General features: G+C 41.6%; 1 protein-coding gene across 8 annotated transcripts in view; it reads left to right on the forward strand.

Annotated features, from left to right (window-relative positions):
• nktr (natural killer cell triggering receptor) overlaps positions 1-25,697 on the forward strand; it is a 210,631-nt gene that overhangs the window by 142,923 nt on the left and 42,011 nt on the right. For 6 of the 8 annotated variants that reach the window (XM_078536562.1, XM_078536534.1, XM_078536546.1 and 3 more), the window contains one exon: positions 25,433-25,462. In XM_078536562.1, the coding sequence (XP_078392688.1) occupies positions 25,433-25,462 (30 nt within the window). Of the gene's footprint in view, positions 1-21,203; positions 21,232-21,320; positions 25,463-25,697 lie in introns of those variants that run through there. The other 2 variants (XM_078536570.1, XM_078536578.1) reach the window with 2 other exon arrangements.

The raw sequence follows: 25,697 nt of genomic DNA on the forward strand, positions 1-25,697 counted from the left end.
AGGGTGTACTATGCAAGGATGCTAATGTGAGAGTAAGAGTACAAGTGTGCATGTTTTTGTCTGACCTTATTATCAAAGATTGAAACAGTATCTAATGACTGGCCTTGAATTACCTCCTACGTTGACAGGCGAATTTATTGACAGAGTCAGTTGAGTGTCATTTGATACTTCGTTTTGTGAGAGTTTATTTCTCATGGTACCGTTATCATGTGATTGGCCTGTTGAATGTCAGCCTGGAACATCTAACCATAGTCACCCTGCTGACAGCAGTTGTGGGGCAATTAGATCAAGCCTGCAAATCAATTTCATGGGTTTCTTGTAAACCAATTCTAAGATTTGGGTAGATTCCAGATTAATCTTGAATGGTAACATATTGACGATACAGCAAAATGGGTTGCAATGTTACTGAACCTTAAATGAGAATAATTAGGATTTGAATATTACAGGAAATCTATGCAAGTATACATAAAATATTGAGGGAAGATGAGGGTGGAAATAGCCCTGGGTTGTATACTTTTTAATTTCTTTGTTATCTGAACAGCTGTATGACTGCAGTAGGAGATTTTCAGCACCAGGGTGCTTGAGCCAAGTCAACATTTTGTTAGGTGATTGAAGGAACAGAGCTAAAGGGATGAGTTTAGGATGGACCTGTGGGATAAGGACTACTCATGAGGATAAGTGCCACCACTGACTGTTTGGCCTGTGCCGGCTGTTTCCATGTTGTAATATGTAGTTCTGTGAGATGAATTTATTTAAAAGGCTAGTCACAGAACTGAAGAAGAGCCTAAATCTACTACCAATCATGGAATTAATCATGAAGTATCAATGTCCCATATGACATTTCTTCAGTGCCAGAAATTGAAACAGAAAACAAAAATAACCTGTTAAACCTGTCTGTAGATAGCTCAGTCACTTGTTCTTAATGGTAATCTATTAGGAATGTTTATCCCGTCTTTGGCATAGAGTAGGAGATGGATTTTTGGAACCATCCACCCACAGATACACCTTATATAAATTGTGATTACAGGCAATTATGAGAAGCTATTGCACCCTTTTGACATATTAGGAAGGAGTGGTTTGGAGATGTTGCTGAGCCTCACTAATTTTAGAAAGTTGAAAATGTAAGCAGTGATATTACATTTTTTTCATGTGCTAATTCAGCTGCCTTTATTCTTTATCTGTCTTTTTATTTATCCTTTCACTGGATGTAGACGTCGGTGACTAGGCCAACATTTATTACCCATCCCTAATTGCCTTTGTGAAGGTAGTGGTGAGTCACCTTCTTGAACAGCTGCAGCCTGTCTGTACTCCCACAGTGCTGTTAGGGAGGGGGTTCCAGGATTTTGATCCAGCGACAGTGAAAGAACAGTGATATAGTTCCAAGTCAGGCTGGTGTGTGGCTTGGAGGGGAACTTGCAGGTGGCGGTGTTCCCATGCATCTGCTGCCCTTGTCCTTCTAGATGGTTGTGGGTTTGGAAGGTGGTGTCAAAGGAGACTTGGTGAGTTCTGCAGTGCACCTTGGTGATACACACTGCTACCACTGTGCATCGGTGTTGGTGGGAGTGAATGTTGAAGGTCGTGAATGGGGTGCCAATCAAATGGGCTACTTTATCCTGGATGGTGTCAAGCTTCTTGAGTGTCTTTGGAGCTGCACTCATCTGGGCAAGTGGAGAGTATTCCATCTGACTTGTGCCTTGCAGATGGTGGACAGGCTTTGGGTGGCCAGAAGGTGAGTTCCTCGCCGCAGAATTCTTAGCCTCTCACCTGCTTTTGTAGCCACAGCATTTATATGGCTGGTCCAGTTCAGTTTCTGGTCCAACAGTAACCCCGCCAGGATGTTGATCGTGGGGGATTCAGCGATGTTGATGCCATTAACTGTCAGGGGGTCGTGGTTAGATTTTCTCTTGTTGGAGATAGTCATTGTGTGGCCACTTGTTTGGTGCAAATGCTACTTGCCATTTGTCAGTTCAAGCCTGAATGTTGTCCAGGTCTTGCTGCATATGGACATGGGCTGCTTCAGTATCTGAGGAGTCGTGAATGGTGCTGAACATTGTGCAATCATCAGCGAACATTCCACTTCTGACCTTATGATGGAGGGAAGGTCATTGATGAAGCAGCTGAAGATTGTTGGACCTAGGACACTACCCTGAGGAACTCCTGCAGTGATGTCCTGGGACTGAGATGATTGACCTTCAACAACCACAACCATCTTCCTTTGTGCTAGGTATGACTCCAGCCAGTGGAAAGTCTTCCCCAGTTGACTTCTGTTTTGCTAGTGTTTCTTGATGCCACACTTGGTCAAATGCTGCCTTGTTGTGAAGGGTGGTCACTCTCACCCCACCTCTTCAGTTCAGTTCTTTTGTCCATTATAATGAGGTCAGGAGCTGAGTGGCCCTGGCGGAAGCCAAATTGAAAGTCAGTGGGCAGGTTATTGCTGAGTAAGTGCCCCTTGATAGCATTGTTGATGACCACTTCCATCACTTTGCTGATAATTGAGAGCGGGCTGGTGGGATGGAAATTGGCTAGGTTGGATTTGTCATGCTTTTTGTGGACAGGGCAGACTTCGACAATTTTCCATATTGCCCTGTAGATGTCAGTGTTGTGCTGTACTGAAACAGCTTGGCTATAGGCGTGGCTTATTCTGGAGTACAAGTCTTCAGTACAATTGCCAGAATGTTTTCAGGGCCCATAGCCTTTGCAGTCTCAAGTGCCTTCACCCATTTCTTGATATCATGTGACATGAATCGAATTAGCTGAAGACTGGCACCTGTGATGCTGGGGACCTCAGGAAGAGGTGAGATGGATCATCCACTTGGCACCTTTGGCTGAAGATGGTTTCAAATATTTTAGCCTTGTCTTTTGCATGAATGTGCTGAGCTCCCCCATCATTGAGGATGAGAATATTTGTGGAGCCTCCTCCTCCAGTTAATTGTTGTGGATGTGGCAGGACTACAGAGCCTAGATCTGATCTGTTGGTTCTGGAATCGCTTAGCTCTGTATGTCGCATGCTGCTTCCACTTGTAGCTTCACAAGGTTGACGCCTCATATTTAGGTATGCCCAGTGCTGCTCCTCGTATGCCCTCTTACACTTATCATTGAAGTAGGTTTGATCCCCCAGCTTGATGTTAATGGGCCATGAGATTGCAGATTGTGATTGAGTACAATTCTGCTGCTGCTGTCTGAGTCTCTAGCTCCTCCCAGACTTCAGTTCACAGACTTTACCACAACAGCCCAGATATTTCGCAATGTTTGGAAGATAATTCTTTGAGGCTTTTATTTTTGTTTGCGATGGCAAGAATTCTTTAACACTGTTATAGATGTATGCGGTTGATAGCTGCCTTTCATTAAAGCTTCAGTGGTAACTATCAAAGACAATTGGATATATTGGAAGGAGAAAAAAAATGACAGGGCTTATGGGGAAAGAGTAGGGAAGTGGGATGAATTGAATAGCTGTCCCAAAGAGTCAACCACAAGTGCAGTGGGCCAAATGGCCTGTGTTATCATTCTATGATCAATCCCTGGGAAAGCCATAAGAGCTTTACCTGGCATAATCCAGATGTTTACAGTCCTGTGGCTGTTGTATTATAGTGACAGTGTGGTAGCTTAGTGTCAAGTCAGATTGATGATTTAAGTGTTTTATTGCATGGAACAAGTCAAAAATGGCATGTATTCAATGGCATTTCCCCATCAATTCCCCTGCTTCTGTGCTATCACAGCTGCAAATGGAAAAATGCCATTGTTTAGCTTATCTTGGATACAAGTATAAATTCTAAACTGTCATGAAGCTTGTTAATGACAACATAGTTATAACTATAGACCTGACAAGTTAGCTGGAAGATCATTCACTGTTGCAATGATTTTTTTTCCCCCTTCATGGCCATGGGAATTCTTAATATTACTGCGAGGTATATCCTGCCTTTAATTTCAAAGAAATTTCAGGAGATGAATAAATCATTCAGCCCATCGTGCCTGTGCTCATGGTTGTGGCACATTTGTGTTTTGTGAATTTTGTGCAGGTGCATCTTGCACCCATGATTTTAATTTGCTGTAGACTAGCATCTAGTAATGGAACATTAATTATTACAAAGTGAGAATATTCTGAGACAAAGGCACCAAATTCTTCATAAACTGATGAACTGACTGTAATAGTAATGAGCTTCTTATGCTGTGACTCCTGTGACATGTATATTCAGTAATAAAGGCATTTGCATCCATTTCAATTTGTTAACCTCCACGAGTATTCTCTGAGGTAATGGCCTGTCAGTGTAGCAGTTGAAACCAACACAGCACTGTGGAACACAAGAAATGTTATGACATGCATTGAACAAGATGGTTGTTTATCGTTGGTGAGGGGACAGGTTCCTAATCTACTGATTCTGCTTCCCAGTCAGTTGCTGCCAATCCCACTTCCCAGTTAGCCACGGTGGACCTCAATTCTTTAATTTATTTCTCCACACACTAAAAACTACAAGAATCGGGAGACGTTGATTCCATAGGCAAAAGAGATGAGGATGAAAACAAAAGGGAAGGAAAAGCAGCGAATTAAAGCGAAAGGTGGGATAGGTAGTGGGAAAGAGACTAGCACCAAGCAACAAGCAATTATGACGGCGAGGGGAGGAGGAGAAGCAAAAGAGAGTGTGGCTAGACAGAAAGAGAGTCCGTTATTTGAAACAACACAATGTACTTCATCAGTAGAAGTTAAACCTGAGCAGGAGTGAGGAGTAGAGTTAAGAATGTTGACCAAGGGGTAAAGAGGTTATTGAAGGTGCCGAAAAATGTGGCATGGCAAAGGAGCTGGGAAAGAATTTGCTAGGGTCTTTGACAAGCTAACTGGAGGCTCTTACGTTAGGGAGACATCCTGTATCTGACTAGAGAACAGTGACAGATTCAAAGCTGCATGAGATTGCAGAAGCAGGATAAAGCACAACCGAGGAATGACTTTTCAACAAGTACAAAGCTTTTGATGTAAATATGTTGAGAGACAGTGAACCAGTGGAGATTACTGAGAATATGTCTCAGATTGGGGAAGGAGCAGAGGAGAACGTGAACTTGCACTTGTCCTTGATTGAAGGATCAGCACCACAGCCTTGAGGGAGCAGTTCCAGACTCTGGGTAATTACATTCCTATGGCCTGGGTGGGAGGTGGGAGAACGTGAACTTGCACTTGTCCTTGATTGAAGGATCAGCACCACAGCCTTGAGGGAGCAGTTCCAGACTCTGGGTAATTACATTCCTATGGCCTGGGTGGGAGGTGATAGAGAGAGGCAACTGGAAAAGTAGCAACTGAGAGAATGGGGGTACAGTGGTATAGTGTTAAGGTCACTGGACTAGCAACCCAGAGGCCCAGTCTAATGATCTGGATTCATGGGTTCAAAACCCACTACAACAGCTAGTGGAATTTGAAATTCTGTAGGCTATCGGCCAAGTGCTGGTAAATGAGATTAGGTAGGTAGGTCAGGTGTTTCTCACGTGTCGGTGCAGACTCGATGGGCCGAAGGGCCTCTTCTGCACTGTGTGATTCTGTGAAAGAGGTGACAAAGTATGAGTAGGTAGCAGACTTCTGGGTAAATTGGGTTTATACAGATTGTAGCTTTGGAGGCTAATGAGAACGTTAGAGAATTTGTGTACGGAGGTGGTAAAGGTGATAATGGATGTCAACAACAGTGGGGTAAAGCAAGGCAAAATGGAATATTTTCGAGACCCTGTCTGGATGGAATGAACGTAAGGTTTGGAGCTCTCAGAATGTAATGCGATATCAAGGATTCTGCCTTGGTGAGTGTTAAACTATTCAATAACTTGGTGTCAGACAGCACCAGATTGAAGATGATGGAGGGTAAAGCTGGATATCCGCATATGTGCAGGAGCTTGTTGCCAAAAAGTAACATTTAGGCATAGGAAAGGGGCAAAGGATGGATGTTTGGATAATAGGAGGAGAAACCATTCCATAAGTTATGTTAGTGACTTAGAACAAGTAGGACTCGAGCTATGGGAGGGTGGTAGAAAAGGACACTGTGGTTGAATAAGTAAAGTCAAAGGCTATAGAGAGGTTAGGGAATTTGAAAGATGAATAGCATTGTTGTAAGCAGGGTTGAGTGGCAATGACATTCGAAAACCTTGGAGAGGAACAGGAAGTTGGAGACAAACTAAAGCACAGAAAGATTTGAGAGTAGGCTATTTAGAGAACGATGACAGTCGTTTTGAAGGGCATCTGCAGGTCATTACCAATACATACACGCCATGATGATGCTAGTGATTTGTCACAGAGTGACATCTATGACAAATCCCATAATTTTCACAACCTACCATGACAATCATGATTTTTCTTCCCCAAGTATGTTAAAAGTCTATTTTGTGCAAGGATTTTACCAAATTGAGGGGGCTTTGTAATTTTTTCTAATCCTCATTTTTAAAAAGAGCAAGTGCCAGTCCCTGCGATGAAATAGCAAAAATTGTGCATTATTAATCACAATGCAGAACAGACATTTATTTATGCCTTTAGAGTTTTTAACCCTTGTAAACTCAAACACATTCAACTGGTCAAGTTCAAAGCAACAAGCTTCTCTCATTTTCAAAATTTGATTATCTTTAATTAATTGGAACTTAGTGTGTTCGATATCATTGTTATAAATCAGTGATTTCTTATATTTGATGGAATTAATACATATTTGTCAGTGATTCTACTTTTTTTAAATGCAATGATTTCTACTCGAAACGGTTTAAAATTGCTGTAATGTGACTTGAATACTATTGCTAATGGAAATAGATGAACATGAGAAATAGGAGTAGGCCATTTGGCCCCTCAAGCCTGCCCCACCATTCCATAAGATCATGGCTGATCTGCCCCAGGCCTCAACTTTTCTTTTGTGCCAGCTCCTCATAGCCCTCAACTCCCTGATATTTCAAAAATCTATCTACCTCCTCTTTAAATACTTAGTGATCTAGCCTCCACAACTCTCCCAGGTAGAGAATTCCAGATTCATTACCCTCTGAGAGAAGAAATTCCTTCGCACCTCTGTTTTAAATGCGTCCCCTTGTTCTGTAACTATATCCCCTAGTTCGAGATTCCCCCATTAGTGGAAACATCTTCTCAACATCTACCCTGTCAAGCCCCCTCAGAATCTTGTCCATTTCAATAAGATCACCCCTCATTCTCCTAAACTCTAATGAATAAAGGCCTAACCTGTTCAGCTGTTCTTGATAAGTCACCCCTTCATCCCAGGAATCAGCCGAATGAATCTCTTTTGAACTGCCTCCAATGCCAGTATTCCCTTTTTAAATATGGGGACCAAAATTGTACACAGTACTCCTCACCAACATCCTGCACAGTTGTAACAAGACTTCCCTATTTTTAAACTCCAACCCCCTAGCAATGCAGGCCAAAATTCCACCTGCCGCCTTAATTACTTGCTGCATCTGCATGCTAACTTTGTGTTTCTTGCCCAAGAGCACCCAGATCCCTCTGTGTTGCACTTTTTTGGAGCCTCTCTCCATTTAAATAATGGTCTGCCATTTGATTCTTCCTACCAAAGTGCATGACCTCACTTTCCAACATTAAATTCCATCTGCCAAGATTTTGCCCACTCACTCAACCTATCTATATCCTCCTGCAGATTCCTTATGTCCTCATCACAACATGCCCTCCTACCTATTTTTGCATCGTCAACAAATTTGGATACATTACACTTGGCCCCCCCTCCTCCAAGTCATTAATATAGATAGTAAATAATTGAGGCCCTAGGACTGATCCTTGTGGTACTCCACTAGTTACGTCTTTCTAACCTGAAAAGGAGCCGTTAATCCCGACTCTGTCTTGTGTGTGTTAACTAATCCTTAATCCATGCTAATACATTACCCCCAATACCATGAGCTGCTACCTTGTGCAATAACCTTTGACATGGCACCTTATTGAATGGCTTCTGGAAATCTAAATACACTACTTCTACTGGCTCGCCTTTATCAACTCTGCTTGTTATATCCTCAAAGAGCTCTAGCAAATTTGTTAAACATGATTTCCCTTTCAGAAAACCATGTTGATTCTGTTCCTTTGCTTTAAGCTTTTTCTAAATGTCTTGCTATTTCTTCCTTAATAATGGTCTCTAGCATTTTCCGAATGACAGATGTTAGGCTGACTGGCCTATAGTTTCCTGCTTTTTGTCTCCCTCCCTTCTTGAACAGGGGCATCACGTTAGCGGTTTTCCAGTCCGCTGGGACCCTCCTGGAATCCATTGAGTTCTGGAATATTTCGACCAATGCCTCCACTATCTCTGCAGCCACTTTCTTGTAAAACCCTTGGATGCAGGTCCTGGTGACTTATCTACTTTTAGTCCCATTAGTTTCTCCTCGTGATAGAGACTGTTACAAGATCTTTCCTCCCATTAGCTCCTTGCTTATATGATATCTTTGGGATGTTTATAGTGTCCTCCACTGTGAAGACCGATGCGAAATATTGGTTCAAATTATCTGCCATTTCCCTGTTCCCCATTATCAATTGTCCAGTCACATCCTCCAAGTGTCTCACGCTCACTTTAGCCACTCTTTCTTTTTATATATCCGTAGAACCTCTTGCTGTTTGTTTTTATATTTCTTGCCAATTTACTTTCATAATCAATTTTCTCCCTCTTTATTAGCTTTTTAGTCATCCGCTGCTGGTTCCTAAAAAATAAAATTCCCAATCCTCTAGCCTACCACTAGTTTTCTCCGCTTTGTATGCCTTAGTTTTTGATTAGATACTCTCCTTGACCACCTTTGTTAACCACGGGTGGCTCATCCTTCTCATTGAGTCCTTCTTTTTGACCGGGATAAATTTTTGCTGAGGGTTATGAAATATCTGCCTAAATGCCTGCCACTGCTCACCACTGACCTTCCCCTTAGTCTATTTTCCCAGCCCGCTTTGGACAGCTCTTTCTTCATACCTCTGTAATTGCCCTTGCCGTTATTTAAGTTGAGGATATTGGCTTGAGACCCGAGTTGCTCGCCCTCAAACTGAATTTGAAATTCTACCATGCCGTGATCGCTATCCCCTAGAGGATCCTTAACTATGGTATCTCTTGTTAATCCCACCTCATTACGCATTACTAAATCTAAAATAACCTGTTCCCGGGTAGGTTCTGCAATGTATTGCTCAAGAAACAATCCCTAATACACTCTACAAATTCGTCTTCCATGTTACCCCTGCCAATCTGATTTGTCCAATCAATATGCAGATTAAAATCGCCCATGACAATTGTAGTGCCCTTCTTGCACGTCTCCATAATTTCCCGATTTATACTTTGTCCTACAGTGAGGCAACTCTTCGGGGGCCTATGGACGACTCCCACCCGTGACCTCTTCCCCTTGCTATTCCTTATTTCCACCCAGACTAATTCCACATCACGATCTATTGCATCTATACCATTACTCACCACCACACTGATACCTTCCTTCATTAACAAAGCTACTTTCCATTTTTGCCTACTTTTCTGGAACGTCAAATACCCTTGAATATTAAGTTCCCAGTCTTGGTCACCCAGCAACCATGTCTCTGAAATAGCTGTCAAGTCATATTAATTTATTTCTGTTTGTGCCATCAACTCATCTATCTTGTTACAAATGCTGCGTACGTTCAGATAAGGAGCCTTAAGCTTTGAATTTTTACCATTATTACTCATTCTGGTTCTAATTTCTGCTGCACTCTTCTGCTTATATTTTCTGCCCCTTCCTGTCACACTTTGATTATCGTTCGCCTCTTCACTACCCTGCACCTCTGTTCTCTTGTTTCTTTTTGATTTTTTAAACTTCCCTTCAATTGAACCCTCCCCCATGCCCCACTAATTAGTTTAAAGTCCTATCTACAACCCTATTGATACGAATCGCCAGGACACTGGTCCCAGCATGGTTCAAATTAAGATAAAAGCAAAATACTGCGGATGCTGGAAATCTGAAACAAAAACAAAAATAGCTGGGAAAACTCAGCAGGTCTGACAGCATCTGCGGAGAGGGACACAGTTAACGTTTCGAGTCCGAATGACACTTCATCAGAACTAAAGAAATATAGAAATGTGGTGAAATATAAGCTGGTTGAGAGGGGTGGGACAGGTAGAGCTGGATAGAGGGCCAGTGATAGGTGGAGGCAGAGAAGAGATTGCCAAAGATGTCATAGACAAAAGGACAAAGGGGCGTTGACGGTGGTGATATTATCTAAGGAATGTGCTAATGGTGACTTTAAGGGTAGAAAGCAGGACAAACAAATGGCAGATGGCCCTCGTGGGGGTGGGGTGGGGGGGAAGGGATCGAAATGGGCTAAAAGGTGGAGATAAAACGGTAGATCGAAATAAATTTAAAAGTAGGTGGAAAAAGAAAAATATATTTTAAAAATATAAATTTGGAAAAAGGGGGTGAGGATGGAGGAGAGAGTTCATGATCTGAAGTTGTTGAACTCAATGTTAAGTCCGGAAGGCTGTAGAGTGCCTAGTCGGAAGATGAGGTGCTGTTCTTCCAGTTTGCGTTGAGCTTCACTGGAACATTGCAGCAGGCCAAGGACAGACATGTGGGCTTGAGAGCAGGGTGGTGTGTTGAAATGGCAAGCGACAGGGAGGTCTGGGTCATGCTTGCGGACAAACCAAAGGTGTTCCGCAAAGCAGTCACCCAGTCTGCGTTTGGTCTCTCCAATGTAGAGGAGACCGCATTGGGCACAGCAAATGCAGTAGACTAAATTGAAGGAAGTGCAAGTGAAATGCTGCTTCACTCGAAAGGAGTGTTTGGGCCCTTGGACGGTGAGGAGGGGGGAAGTAAAGGGGTAGGTTTAACACTTTCTGCGGTTGCATGGGAAGGTGCCGTGAGAGGGGGTTGAGGTGTAGGGGGTGATGGAGAAGTGGACCAGGATGTCCCGGAGGGAACGATCCCTGCGGAATGCCACCGGGGGGGGGGGTGAAGGGAAGATGTGTTTGTGGTGGCATCATGCTGGAGTTGGCGGAAATGGCGGAGGATGATCCTTTGAATGCGGAGGCTGGTGGGGTGATAAGTGAGGACAAGGGGGACCCTATCATGAATCTGGGAGGGAGAGGAAGGTTTGAGGGCGGATGTGCAGGAGATGGGCTGGACACGGTTGAGGGCCCTGTCAACCACCTTGGGTAGAAAACCTCGGTTAAGGAAGAAGGAAGACGAATTAAAGTTCAAATTAAGTCCGTCCCAACGGAACAGCTCTCTCCTTCCCCAGTACTGGCGCTGCTGCCCCATGAATCAAAACTAATTTCTCCCACACCAATCTTTGAGCCACACATTTACCTCTCTCATCTTATTTACCCTACACTAATTTGCACGTGGCTCAGGTAGTAATCTGGGGATTATTACTTTTGTGGTTCTACTTTTTAATTTAGCCCCCGAGCTGCTCTTAGTCCCTCAGCAGAACCTCTTTCCTAGTCCTACCTATGTCATTGGTACCTACGTGGACCATGACAACTGGATCCTTCTCCTCCCACTCCCAAGTTTTTCTCCAGCCCAGAAGAGATGTCTTTAACCTTGTCACCAGGTAGGCAACACAGCCTTTGAGACTGCCTTTGCTGCAGAGAACAGTACCTATTCCCCTAACTATGCTACCCCCTATTACTACTACATTTCTCTTTTCTCCCCTCACTTGAATGGCGCTCTGTACCACGGTGCTGTGGCCAGTTCACTCATCCTCCCTACTGTCTATGCCCTCGTTCACACCGGGAGCAAGAACCTCGTACCTATTGGACAAGGGCACTGGCTGAGGCTTCTCCAAAGCTAGATTCTGAATCCCCATACTTGCCTCGCTCGCAGTCACATCCTCTTGTCCCTGATCACCAAATTTGATGTAATTAATCTAAGGTGTGTGCTTGCCTCCTGAAACACAGTGCCCAGGTAACTCTCCCCTGATGTGTCGCAGCTCAGACTCCAGCTCATCAACTCTGAGCAACCAACACTTGCTGCAGGTGTGGTCACTGTGGATCGCACCGGCATACACCAGCTCCCACATACTACAGCTGCATCACATCGCCTGCCCAGCCATCCCTAATCTATTTAATTATTCAATTTGGATGTTAAATATTTTAAAAGTGAATTTCTTAACTCTACTCTTCAACTGTAATAACATCTCCTGATTTAACTACTTGGCCAATCAAAAGAAACACAGTGGGGATACCCACCAATCACCTATCTGCTTTCCATTGACATCACACTTCAGCACTGAAACAGGTTGAAGTGACCCTCTGCCACTGGTTTTTATCTTCCGCCTCAGCTGCCCTTCTCACACAGGTCTGCTCTCTGTGTGAACAATAGGGAAAAAAAATGTCAGCACCACTTTCTCATCAACTATCCCCCGTTCTAAATATGGAAGATGCAGTTCTCTAGAACTGTCAGAATTACGCAGAACTGCTTCTCCCCATGAATCTTTGCAATTTTGATTTAAGTTCTCTTACAACTGTGACAAACCATTTTTTATTTTTCTGGCAGTGCAGAGATAAAAGGCAAGTGAGGTGAAACTTGTGTGGTGAATGCAGCTTTATATCCTACAAAGATTGCCATAGAACCATAAAACACTACAGCACAGAAAAACAGGCCATTCGGCCCTTCTAGTCTGTGCCGAAATATTATTCCGCTAGTCCCATTGACCTGCACCCAGTCCATAACCCTCCAGACCTCTCCCATCCATGTATCTATCCAATTTATTCTTAAAACTTAAGAGTGAGCCCGCATTTACCACCTCAGATGGCAGCTCGTTCCACACTCTCACCACTCTCTGAGTGAAGAAGTTCCCCCTAATGTTCCCCCTAAACCTTTCCCCTTTCACCCTAAAGCCATGTCCTCTCGTGTTTATCTCTCCTAATCTAAGTGGAAAGAGCCTACTCGCATTTACTCTGTCTATACCCCTCATAATTTTGTAAACTTCTATCAAATCTCCCCTCATTCTTCTACGCTTCAAGGAATAAAGTCCTAACCTGTTTAATCTTTCCCTGTAACTCATCTCCTGAAGACCCGGCAACATCCTAGTAAATCTTCTCTGCATTCTTTCAATCTTACAGAGAAGATTGTTAAGTATCAGAAGAGCTGTTTGTTTCCCACTCATTGCTGTATTAAAGATAGCTTATTTGGAACCTTTTTTTTCATATGGCAACTCCCAAGCTGTGACATGCAGATTGTAAACTTGTACATCAGACTGATCGGCAGGACTCCCTCTGCTGTGATTTTTCAGCACATGGTGAAAAGCTCTTTTTTTATTTTATGTAATTTCAGTTGAGGACTTTTTTTTGGATTTTCGTTTTGGAGACCGAGAATTGCCATTTCAAACCGATTAATTATATTCTGAGTGTGCTATCTGGGAAACTGTTTCTTTTCTGAAGGGAGGGAAGCTGTTCAGAGCACTGGAATTCAAATAGCATTATCCAGTGAAGAGATGTGAATATTAAGTATCAGTGCACTTTATCAGAAGCAAGAATAGAAAACCTGGTGAAGGTAGAATTTCCTGATAGAAACCAAACAATCTTTCCTGCAAATACGTTACTTTTCTGATGCATATATAGTTTTTTTTTAAAACTAATTTGGTTATTACTTTTCATTAGATCAGTAGCTTTAATATGATAGCTATTTTTCAATCTGGCATAAGTTGATACGGATACTGTTTGTTTTCTTTTAAATGTTGTTAGATTTCCAAATATTCTAATTGAGCATTTTTAAAACTGATACAAAATCTAGATAAGCAAAGTAGTTGATCCTTAGATTCATGTGATCATAGAATTCCTGCCCCAGAGCTATGATTATTGTAAAGAATCAGATATAATTGTAGTAAGTCAGTTCTTCATTTCAGCATCCTCCACATGTCATATTATGGAAAAATCACCTAGGGCAGTTGTACTTAGAATGATTTTTCAAAGTTGGAACATTGCCCAAGTTGCCTTGCCCACTCCTGCGGGCTACAATGGCTGCTCCCCAATTAAATTATAGCAGAGGTTGGAAGGCTTTTCATCGGAGTTGGCCGTTTTCCTTTTAAGTTTGAAAACAAAATAATAATGTCTGGATTTTCCCTTTGCTTTACTGGTAGACACAGCAGGTGACGTGATGATGAACACATCTGGTACATACAGACTAGAAAGATCCTTGGTGATCTCACGCAGACAACATTAGAGGCAAAGGAATAGGCCAGGGGGGGAAAAAGCCAACCGTGGTTCTTAATCCAGATGACCACACAGTGACTTCCATAATCCACCAGTAGGTGAATTTGTATGGACATCAGTTGGACGCTTGGACTCGCTGTTATGCAATCATTCCCAAAGAGTACCTAGGCACAGATGTGAAAAAGATCACATAAATGACTGCAGGTGCCCATGAACACACATCTTGTCATTGTTCCTGGAGGATAAAAGATCTTAAGGACCAGTGGGATTTAAATACTGTTCCAACTGCGGTTAAACTTTTGCAGTTCCTTGGCGGGCCTTGCTGCTCAATCACGTTAGGCTTTGTGATAAATGGCTAGTGAACCTGATGATAATGCCTTTATCTAAATCCATTTGCATCTCAAGGGTTAGCACAGCAGATCTTAAGCTTCTGCTGATATGCAATCACCCAAAGCCCTATCTGACATTATGAGGCTTCGTTAGTAACCATTCTGGTCAGCGTTAATCAATAAACAGAAAGAAATGATCTATCATGACAACCAGTGCCAAGTGCCTCTGCGAGATAGATGCTGAGAATCATCTTCCCATTTGCTGTGATGCTGACTGCACTGCTCTCTCTCCAATCTATTTGTCTCTCTGCCATCATGGTCTAGTGATGATTGACAGAAATACTATTTTGGAATCATCTCTATCTGAAGAAGAGCTTCTGAGTGATTGAGAATCATCATCTTAACTCATGAGTTGTGGTGGTCCCTTAAAATGGACTAAAGGCAATATTTATCCATGCCGTTCTAGGACATTCAAACTAACAGTTAATCCTGGAAATTCTATGGATCACCAACATCAGGGTCAGAGACTTGGCAGGAAGAAGAGCAAAAATCCAATTATTTGATTGTACTCGCAGAGGTCCATCTCTATTCCTTCCTGGTATCTTCAAGGATCCAAAGTCTCAAAATAGCTTGCTGCACACTTCTGCTCTGACTCTGTTCCAGATGTTGCATAGCTTGCTAGTGCCAACCTTTGTACATTCCATCTCAGCCATGGGAGGCTTTGGAGCAGGTATAAATGACATCTTGGTCCTAGCCAAGATAGACCAAATGGAGGTAGACAGCAGTTATTTTAGTTACAGTCCCAACATGACGGCACTTATGCTCAGAATCCAAATCCTGTTGCTCAGAGTTCAGTCCTGTTCACTGGATTGGGAGTCTAAATTGTGAGCAATGTGGGTTGGAACTTTTAGCACATAAGAGAATAATCCGTTTAGTCCTTTAAAGCTCTTTAACTCTCCTATCCTAGTACCTAGTGTTACTTTGAATGTCCCAAATGTTTTTGCCACTGTGATCTCACTGGCGAGTTGCTCAAACCTTTTGGGGGTCCCATGAAAGTTTAGCATGCAGATTCATATCTGTGATTTTCCTCATGCTGAATTTATGATCTTAATAACGGTACCTTTGGGAAACACTTTTGGAAGAAGTCTTAGGGACAGACTGCCATAACAACAGGTGGATGGACAAGTAGGTTCCTAAATTTATTACCCAGAATTTTGCTACATTGATGGGCTTAATTCTATCACGGTTTCCCTTAGACTGGTGGACAAGCCATTTCATTTTTTAATGAAAGTTGGGAACCTGATCGCAAGGCACTTACTGGTATGAACGCCCATCAGCCAATTGTAATTCATTCATTCAGTAGAACTCCATAGTTCAGCACTTAAAATACATTCAGCAGAGATTTTGCCAAGAACACTTAGGGAAGATCCGAGATAACACTAACCTCCTACCTACAGGTTAAATCAGCCTGCCTTTGACTTCCTCATGAGCTGGAACCAACACTTATTCTAAACTTGGACTAATGTTAGTTCACTAAAAACCCCCTCTTGTGGGATCCAGCTTCACTCCAACCACCCACCATTGAGCCCTCACTGCCACCTACACCCAAATTGGAGTAGTTGATACCATTTTGGCAGCAGAATGGGAGAAGATCATGTCAAGCTGGGTCTAGGGAACCAGTTATCAAGAATTATATTTCAAGTTGGACCTATCCCTTCCTTGCACAAAATTCAATGGCTTTCCCTGGTCCATTCATCTTGAAAGATTCCATGTTGATGCCTTGGCCAGCAGAAATCAGAGATGGAGCAGATTCAAAACTGGTTTTTAATTATGTCAGCTAATGGAGCTCGCTGGAGTTTCAACTCAGGATATGATATGATCATCTGAGAATTCCCCTGCAGCCATGTCTTTAATGTTGATAACAGATTCCTTCATACAAGTCTGCAGAGCTCAGAAATCTTGAACCCAGCCCAGCTGGCCTCCCAACTGGATTACGAATTTGAGCAGTCCTGTTGACTCCCCAGCTGCAAGGTTCTAGCCTGGCACTCAAACTAGACAACATGATCTTAGTGTGATATGACGGTAAATGGGATGAAAACTAATCACATCTGGATGTGGTATTTGTTGTACCCTGGGCTAGGAACATGTTGCGATGATATGAAAATGGACTACAGCCAAATGAGAAGGTCATCCAATGCAGTTGGATAAATTGTCAGGACAGAGATATCCACCAAAAGGATTTCCTTCCATTATCAGAGAATCTATCAACTACTTTCGTTCAGGCACAAATAAGATTGGAGGCTGGATGAACTCTTAGTGTAAACATGTGTTCCTGCAAACTATCCTTCTCGAGTTTTGGGCAGAAGTAACTGATGTGGGAAGTAGGGATAGAGAAAAGGAAAACTTCTTCATTGCACTGACAAACAATCCACATTATGGACTACATCCATTTAATCTGCAAAGAAAAGTTTTTGAGAAGTTTCTCCTCATCTTTAAAAGGTAAATTAAGGAAACCTCCAGAATACCATATCTAACTTTACACCCCCCATCTTTAACCTTTGACCAGTTCGATGACTCCAACAAATCCAGAACCATTTTTCACCAACTTTGTTGCTTATCCATGTAACACTCAATCCCATTCCTAACCACATATCCATCCAATCCTGATTTTTTTTAAATTGTCATAATCAATATTGTGTTGACAGCATTAACTGGGAGTCTTTCCAAAAATCCTTTGTTTTTTGGGGTTGAAGGAAGAAGTCTTTCGTGTCGTATCTGGACGACTTGGTTTGGAAGTTGTGTGTTCTAACCTTTATGCCAAATTAAGCTTTTTGTTTACATTATCCATTCTTCTTGACTTTTTTAAAAATCCAGATGATCTCTCCTGAACCTTATCCAATATGCAGTCATATGGAATTAAACTTGGGGTACCAAGAACTATACACACAGTCTAAATGTGACTTCACTAAAGATTATATTAACCTTTTGTTGCAGTTCCTTGAAATACATTCCAGTTCATTATTCGCCTTTTTAATTAATTCTTCACATTGACTGGATAATTTGAATGAAATCCCTACCCCCATTAAAAAAATATCCTTTCTGTTCTGCATATTTGTAGAACTCTTTGATTCTGTACACAATTCCCATAAATGTGCATAACCTTACATTTATACTAAAATCCATTACATTAGTCACATCTACTTAGTTGGCCCTCATTGTACTGGATGTTAAGATGTTGTTATCGCCAAATACTATAATACATTAGAAATGTCCCTCATATCTTCTCAGAATAGTATTAGCCAATAGGAAACCCAGACCATACTCTAATAGAATGAACCCAAGAGACAGAGAGCAGACCCAATAATTGACCACTTAAAGCAGACACCTGTGAAAATCCCTTTGTCAGAGTTTTCTGATTTTACTAGTAACTTTCTGTTAGAAACACAGTTTTCAATTCAAGTAAGTACTTTGTTATTCATTGTATATAGTGTCTCCAACTCCTTGCACTGCAGGAAAGGGATACCTTTTGATAACTATCTGTCTAGATCTTTCATTTGAACACTGGAAGCTTCTGCCTGATGACGTCTGTTGAGAAGCAAGGTTTTTTACTTCCTGAAGATTGGCTTCTTATTTGCTTTTGTTTTGCTTAGACAGCTTATACTCGTAAGTGAAAGAAGTCTGACCACTAGCATTTAATATCTCTCGATATCGAGTATCTTCGGCACCTAGAATTCTTCGTAAAGAATGAACTTTTCCTCACTGTACCCCATTGTTTGTCCATTTGACTTTAAATTTAATATTCATAAGTAGACATTCTCACATGGTCAAATTTATATTCTGAAAAACTGCATTCCTCACAATTATTGAATCTGCACACCTCTCTCTCCATGTTGCATCCTTATTGTCCAAGGGTTGCTAATCATGGCTCCATAATGCCAGGATATTACAATCTGGCAAGGAGAAGAGGCAGGTGCCAAGAACTGCCTCAGCTGGTATAGGGTTTGAATGGTGTTGGCATTATTAAGCGCACACAATCAACTGAGCTAACCGGCTCCTCTGTTGTGGTCTTCAGGCATTAGTTACTGAGCAGCACTTTTTTATTTCACACTGGTCAGACAGGACTCGGGGCCCCATTCTAGATTCTTCCCAAAGGTCATCTCGCATCGTTACCTGAAGCAGAACTCTCTACGTCCTTTCATTTACTCTATCACGGGAACAGGAGCACAGTAGGCCTTTCAACTCCTTGAACCTGTTCTGTTGGTCATGGTTGATCAGTACCTAAACTCCATTTACCCATCTTTGATCAATATCCCTTGATGCCATGACCTAACAAATGTCTATCGATTTTCAGTCTTGAAATTTCAATCGTATCAGCATCCCTAGTCTTTTGGGAGGAGACATCCAGATTTCTACAACCCTTTGTGTGAAGGAGTGCTTCTTAATTTCAGTCCTGAATGACCTGCCTATAAATTTTAGTTTCTGTATCCTTTTGTCCTGGATTCCCTCACCAGAGGAACTAGATCCTCTTTACTTACCCTATCAAAGCCTTTTATCATTTCAAGCATCTTGATTTGTTCACCTCACAGCCCTGTACTCAAGGGATTACCAGTCAAGTTTATGCAATTTATCCTCATAATTTAATCCTCTAATACCTGATGTCATTCTGGCGAATCGGTGCTGCACCCACTCTGGGGTCAAAATATCCTTCCTGAGGTGTGATTTCCGAAAACTGAACACACTACTCAACCTGGTGTCCAGCCAAGGCTGTATAAAACCAAAGCATAATTTCCTTTCTTTGCATTCCAGCCATTTTGAGATAAAAACCAATATTTAATCTGCCTCTGATTGCTTTTTGTATCTGCTAACTTTTGTGTATATGGGCAGCCAAATCCCTTTGTTCCCTAGAATCCCTAGTTTCTCACCATTTAGTAAATGTTCTGACTTATCTTAGGCCCAAAGTGGATGACCACACTTCCCCACATTGGACTGGATTTGCCACAGTTTTGACAGCTGAGCTAAATCTATCTCTGCCCCCTTGTAACTTCATGCTCCCATCTGCATTATTGACTGTGCCTCCCAACTTAGTGTCATTTAAACTGGATCAGTGTTTTCTGTTGCCATGTCTAGAGGACATTCTTCACACGAACCTAGTCAATCATTGTTATCAAGTTCATGTCTCATCAGGTTAAGATCTCTTGCTTATCCATGATTCTGTAATTTCAGATGCCTTGGAATATGAATCACCCTGCATTCCTTCCTGCATAGTCCTCAACTTGACCATCTTTTCCTAAAAGGTGACGGTGATTGGCAAGCTGTTTTACTGGTCATGCCCTCATCTTGTACTATTACTTAAATTGAAACACTCAGGGAGGGCTTCTCAGGAACTTTTACAACCTAACTCTATGCCATGCTTATAGGGCTTGGCAAAACAGGACACCTTCTCTTCCACCTTTGTTACCAGCAGCTGTCTGTCCAATTCAAGCCACTTACTTTCTTTTTGGCAGGAAATGTGAGGATTTTGCCCTTCTTGTAACCTTGGTCCCAGACATTTGATTTCCTTACATTGCATGTTTCTATTGCCTTTCTTAGTATACTTCACCTCAACTGCTGCTGAGTCTCTGAATCATTGCATTTGTCTTTGAAGTTATGCACACCCAGTGCTGAATTCTTGTACTGACGAAGGTGTTGTTAGGCTTTGCAAGCCTGCATGTGTTTTCACACTATAAAACTGAGAAGAACATGATGTGCGTTGCTTGGCTGCTGAAGCTCCCATGGGAATGAATGCAAATTATGGACCTTTGTGGTTTATTCTTGGACCACATTCATCGTGATAAATGTATGCAGTGGATTACAGTAAGTACTGCTCATATTTTATAGCCTTTCTGTTCATTGGTTACACCAAAGTCTCAGCTGTAAGCCACAAATAAATTGTGGTTTTGCTTTGAATTTTAAAAAATGGAAAATAAGAAAGTGCTCAAAATGTGATTGAAATAATACTGTATGATAGCTTATAAAATTAAACGCAGGCAGACTGAGGCACTTCACTGTCATTTCTGTTGAATTATCAACATTGCCCTTTATCCGGCAAACCCTCTTTATCAAATTTAAAGGCTTGTGTCAAAACTATGTACCTTTCTTCAGACATGAGGAGAAAGATGCAGTTGTACCCATTGCACTACAGCCTGGAGCGAACAGCTAATTCTTCTCCTGGTATCTCCTCCCTTCCTGAAGGCGGTGTCTCATGCTGGATGGAGTTACGGCTGTGGGTAGGGTTCCACAGGTGCCAGCAGCCCTCCGGAACCTCACTCATGCCAACTGATCCATGAAAGAATGGTGGTAATGAAAGGCTTGAAGAAGGCCACAGTCTGCTTGGCAAGTTGAATGCAGATATACAGTGGTTGTGTTGAGATGAGGGGTGGGATGGTGAAGTGGTTCTAGCAATAGATATAAAATGTAGGAAGAGAAGAAGCGAAAGAATAACAGAAGCATTAATTTGTAAATTTTGCGTCAAAACTAAACAAAATAACATAATCTGAAGAAAAATTTTAGAGCCCTCTGTCCACAAGCTTCAAGTACATTTAATACAAACTGCTTTTGTGCATCACATTTGTTTTTTGACTGCTTATAAAAAAAAAACTATCCTCTAGTGTTGTGTTGACTTTTGATGTCTTGTGATTTAATGTTATGTAAAAAAAAGAAAATTGGATTTTTTTTGTCTGGAATGTATTACAATTTTTCTCTTGCCATTTTTGTGTAAAATTTACAGAATCAGTGTTACATCCTGCGCTGCAAAGGTAATGTGCCATTACTCTAAGGCTGTCCTTATTTGCTCAGTATGTTGATTTCTCTTGAAAACAAAATGTCTTTGCACTTTCTAAATCATTGTGGAGGGAGGGCAATGGGTCTCATAAAATCAAAAAACATTTGTGATTCTTTTACCACCCGATGAGGGGAGTGAAAGGAGAGAGAGAGAGAGAATAGATCACAAAACAGAAAATGCTCATAACACTCAGCAGGTCAAGCAGCATCTGTACAAAGAGGTAATAGGGTTAACGTTCTGGGTCAATGATCTAGTGTCAGAATCCTTTCGCCTGTCAATGACCTTTCACCCACAACATTAACTCTACCTTCCCCTCTCCACAGATGCTGCCTAACTGGCTGAGTGTTTACAACGTTTTCTGTTTTGGAAAGCAGCATTTACCAGCATCATTTCGTCTAACAGTGTAACTGGTACAGTACAGGTACCACTGGCATTAAACAGCTAATGTGGGAGAGGAGAGAGATGGCTGCTAACCTAAGTAAACATGCCAGCATTCACCAAGACTTTCAACTGGGAAAACCTGGTTTAAAAATAGTCTTCTGGGTTGCCGGCCTCGGCAGAGCCCATTGAGTTTATTTTTTGGATGCTGCTAGCTGTTAAAGACTCTCCAATCAGCAGCCGACGTCACTAGTGCAAGGCTGGAGTGACGTTAAATCAGTCATTAACTCTTCAAAGCACTGTCAAGCCTGTGGTGGTTTTACCAGGATCCTGTACATGAGTCCTGTATTGCCAATGTAAGACTGGTAACAGCCTGGCACTTTTTAGTTCTTTCACGGGATGTGGGCAACACTGGCTAGGCCAGCATTTATTGTCCATCCCTAATCGCCCTTGAGAAGGTGATGATGAGCTTTCGTCTTGTACACCCACAGTGCTGCTAGGGAGGGAGTTCCAGGATTTTGACTTGTACCTATCACTAAGCTGGTGTGCTTCATTGTAATAGTAATTGGCTTCACTTCTTTGATGTTTAATAATAACAACTTATGAGGGTAGATGGAGAGAAACTTTGCCCAGGTGGAGGTATCAGAAATTGGGGACATTACCTTAAAATTAGAGAGAGGCCATATAGGCATGATGTCAGGAAACATTCTTGTACACAAAGGGTAATGGAAATCTGCAACTCTTCCCCCCCCCAAACCCCCCCCAAAAAAAACTTGAGGTTGGATCAATTGATAATTTCAGTCCTAAGATCGATAGGTTTTTGTTAGGCAAGGGTATTAATAGTGACGGAATCAAGCCGGGCAGATGCAGTTCAAATACAGATCAGCCACAGAACTAATTGAATGGCAAACTGGTTTGAGGAGCTGACTGGCCTCCTTTTGTTCCTATGTTTCTAAATACTCTTTCTGTAATGGATCTTATTCAAGGTTTCACATGTTTATCTATTGTCACCTGGGCACAGACACTTCAATCCAAGAGCACATTCAAGGCAATTAATAAGGTTTCATGTCCCGACCCATCCCCCCAACTGAGTACAAGAGGCACTGATCCAATTAAATTAATAATTATTTTAAGTTTTGATCAGGACTTTGAGTTTCTGTCATCTGCAGCTGCTGGCCACCACCTAACCTCATCAGATATGACTAAAGCTTTTTTAAAACTGCTATCACTTACTGGAAACAATCCTGCTGCAATCATGCAAGTAGAGCACAAAGGTTCTTGTGGAGTCTTCGCCAAAGAAGTATCGTGCGCATTGACAGATGGTACTGCACCTGTATTGCTCTGTACCAGGAATGCAGCTTCTGGGCCTAAAGTTGATTGTAAAAATGGCCCTATTGGAAATTTAATCAGATTTGCTCCATTGGAGGAGCTTATCATTAATCGTGATCAAACTTTAGCCTTGACCCACACTTCTGCCCAGCGTTAACCTTAAATATGTAATTGTATAATTTTTTTCTTGAACTACTTGATCTAAATACAAGAGAACTGGAAAGACACGGTAACTTTAAAGCCTGCCGTTCTTGCATACATTCCGAGGGAAAATTAGCTTGTTGCAAATGGCTTTGAGTGGAAAAGTGTTCCTTCTTATTGCAGGTATATTAATCAGGAACGTTTGCAATCAACTTTGGATTAGAGTGTCTGTGACCTACTTTGTAAAATGATGAACACAATTTCTGGTGGTGTAACTGGAGTCAAATCTAGGTGGCACATCCATGTTGTTTAATTGCATTGACTCCAGAGACCATAATTCCTGACTATTTTTAATATAGTGGTAAGAGCAACTATATAGTGGAAGCCACTCTGCAGTAGTTGTGGTTTTTATGGGGAGAAAGTGGGTGTTAATGAAGATGACTTTCTAAATGCTTCCCAATCCACTGTACTAACTACAAACTCTGCTTTCATGCGAAATTTGCTGTGTTACTAAAAGTTTTTGTCATTCTCGCTTGTTATAGATTCTTCATTTTTAAAACTACATGCTCCAGAAGATTTCTTAATTCTAGATTTGCTTCGTACACTGTTAGCATCTGGAAATTCCTACAGTCACAGTCCAATTAATGCCACTTCTCTGCAGTGTTGGCATTGTAGATTAATATTTTGGTTGTGCGCCCATTTCAGGATGCCTGTCCTTTCAATGCATACAATTCCAGTTGTGCAATCTCCAAAAATTCTTAAATGTGTTCAAATAATGAAGGTACAGAATTGTGCAGGATAATGTCAACTTTATTTAATCATCAAAACCAGTTAATCTAAAAGAGTAATTGATTCTCTCTGTTTTGCCATTAAATTTCCAGCATAGCATTTTACTTAGGAGAGTTTTTACTCAAACTCTCATCATTTTTGGTACTCAATCAAGCCCAATTAACTCTCAGTTTACTGAGTGATATGGTATTTCTTGCTTATCTAGCAGATGAAGCTCCTCTCTGAACTGCATTATTATAGCTTGATGGAGCTTACCGTGGGGAAAGCTGGAGACACTTGTAGGACACAACAAAAAGGAGCTGCAGTGTTATTTTCAGAAGGTCAACTTAAGTATATAGCAGCACACTTGCATTAAATTACTGAAAGAATATCTTCCCTCTACCCAATTTGGTCATCTTGCTAGTGACTAATTCATAGAAAAAGCTACAGGACTGATATACCTTAGGGCCTTCAATAAATCACCAAAATTAAAAGTGTGATTAGTTAGATTTGGTACAAAATATGCCAGTAGTTAAATTTTGCAGTGTTGGGGTGGGGAAATTGTTCTAAATTTGTGAATTAGATACTGAGCATGATGAGAATTTAATTGTAAAATATAAAGTGAGCAAGATTTTTTTTCTCCCCGTGCATTGCCATTACACTTAAGCCACTGCATGTTGTAAAATGCATTGACTACTATTTGGACTACCACATGACTAGACCGTCCAAAAGAGCATTTATCCCCTAGAAAGCCAAACTGTTTTAAATAAAAGACTGTATTGGCTATTGATGCAAGTAGAAGTGAAATAATTGAGGTCCAGTAGCACTAGCTTTGTAAACACAGTGCCATAAAAATATCCAGACCAAATAACACATGAAAATTTAAAATTGCCCCTCTTCCATAAGGACTAGGTAAACCCTGACAGCAGAAATAATTTGAGGGGCCATAGTGGGAAGTAAGCACACATTGCACACAAATCTGAAAGTTTCCCAAGTGTCCTTTTATCCGCTCACCAAATAAACTCTCCTACGATTAAAACATTTCACCAATAAGAGAATGAAGCATTCACGATTTATTATTTTTTTAAGGTTATTGGTCATTGCAGTGTCTTCAGAACCAGGTGGTGTTCAAGGCTCCAGCCCCAGTGCAAGAGGGGAGCCTTGCCCAATTTCCATTGGGAACTGGTAGGTGGTTGTAGAGTAACATTTGAGACCCTGGATCAAGCATCCCCCAAAGCTGAAAGAAAGCCCACTAGAAATGGAGCATAAGGCCACGACACGCCACTGGAAAAATTTGGGTCCCAGGATATTAATGGGCATTATGGGTTAAACATAGTGAAATCATCAGCTCAATGCATGAAGAGTAGTTTATGTGTGATTGATTGAGTTTTACAGGGCAGTTGTTTGAACTAACTTTTTTCTTTTTCTTTCATATTTTTAAATGCCCTTCCAAACCCTGACATTAAAAATGATCCTTACCTCTGTGCCCGAATTCGTGACACCCTTCCTATTCTTTTTCAAATCATCCTTCCCAAAAATGGATTCTTTCAACGGAACAGAACTACAAAGCCAGCTCCACATCTGGATGGGTAAGTCTTGTCATCTTTTTATTGTCCAAGATGTTTTAACTTTATTGAGGTGCATATAACTTGTAGTCCAAACTGCCCTGCTCTTTTAATCTGGAACTCAAACTTTCCTGCTCTAACTCCGGTGCCTGCTAACAATGGTGGTATTGCTGCTGAGGCCTTCCTGATTTATATGGCTTGGCTTGCTCACTGCCTTACCCAGCTGAACTAACAGAATGGCTGACTATTTTTGAAAGCA

The sequence above is a fragment of the Cetorhinus maximus genome, chromosome 3, assembly GCF_964194155.1.
Source record: "Cetorhinus maximus chromosome 3, sCetMax3.hap1.1, whole genome shotgun sequence".
Taxonomy (NCBI): domain Eukaryota; kingdom Metazoa; phylum Chordata; class Chondrichthyes; order Lamniformes; family Cetorhinidae; genus Cetorhinus; species Cetorhinus maximus.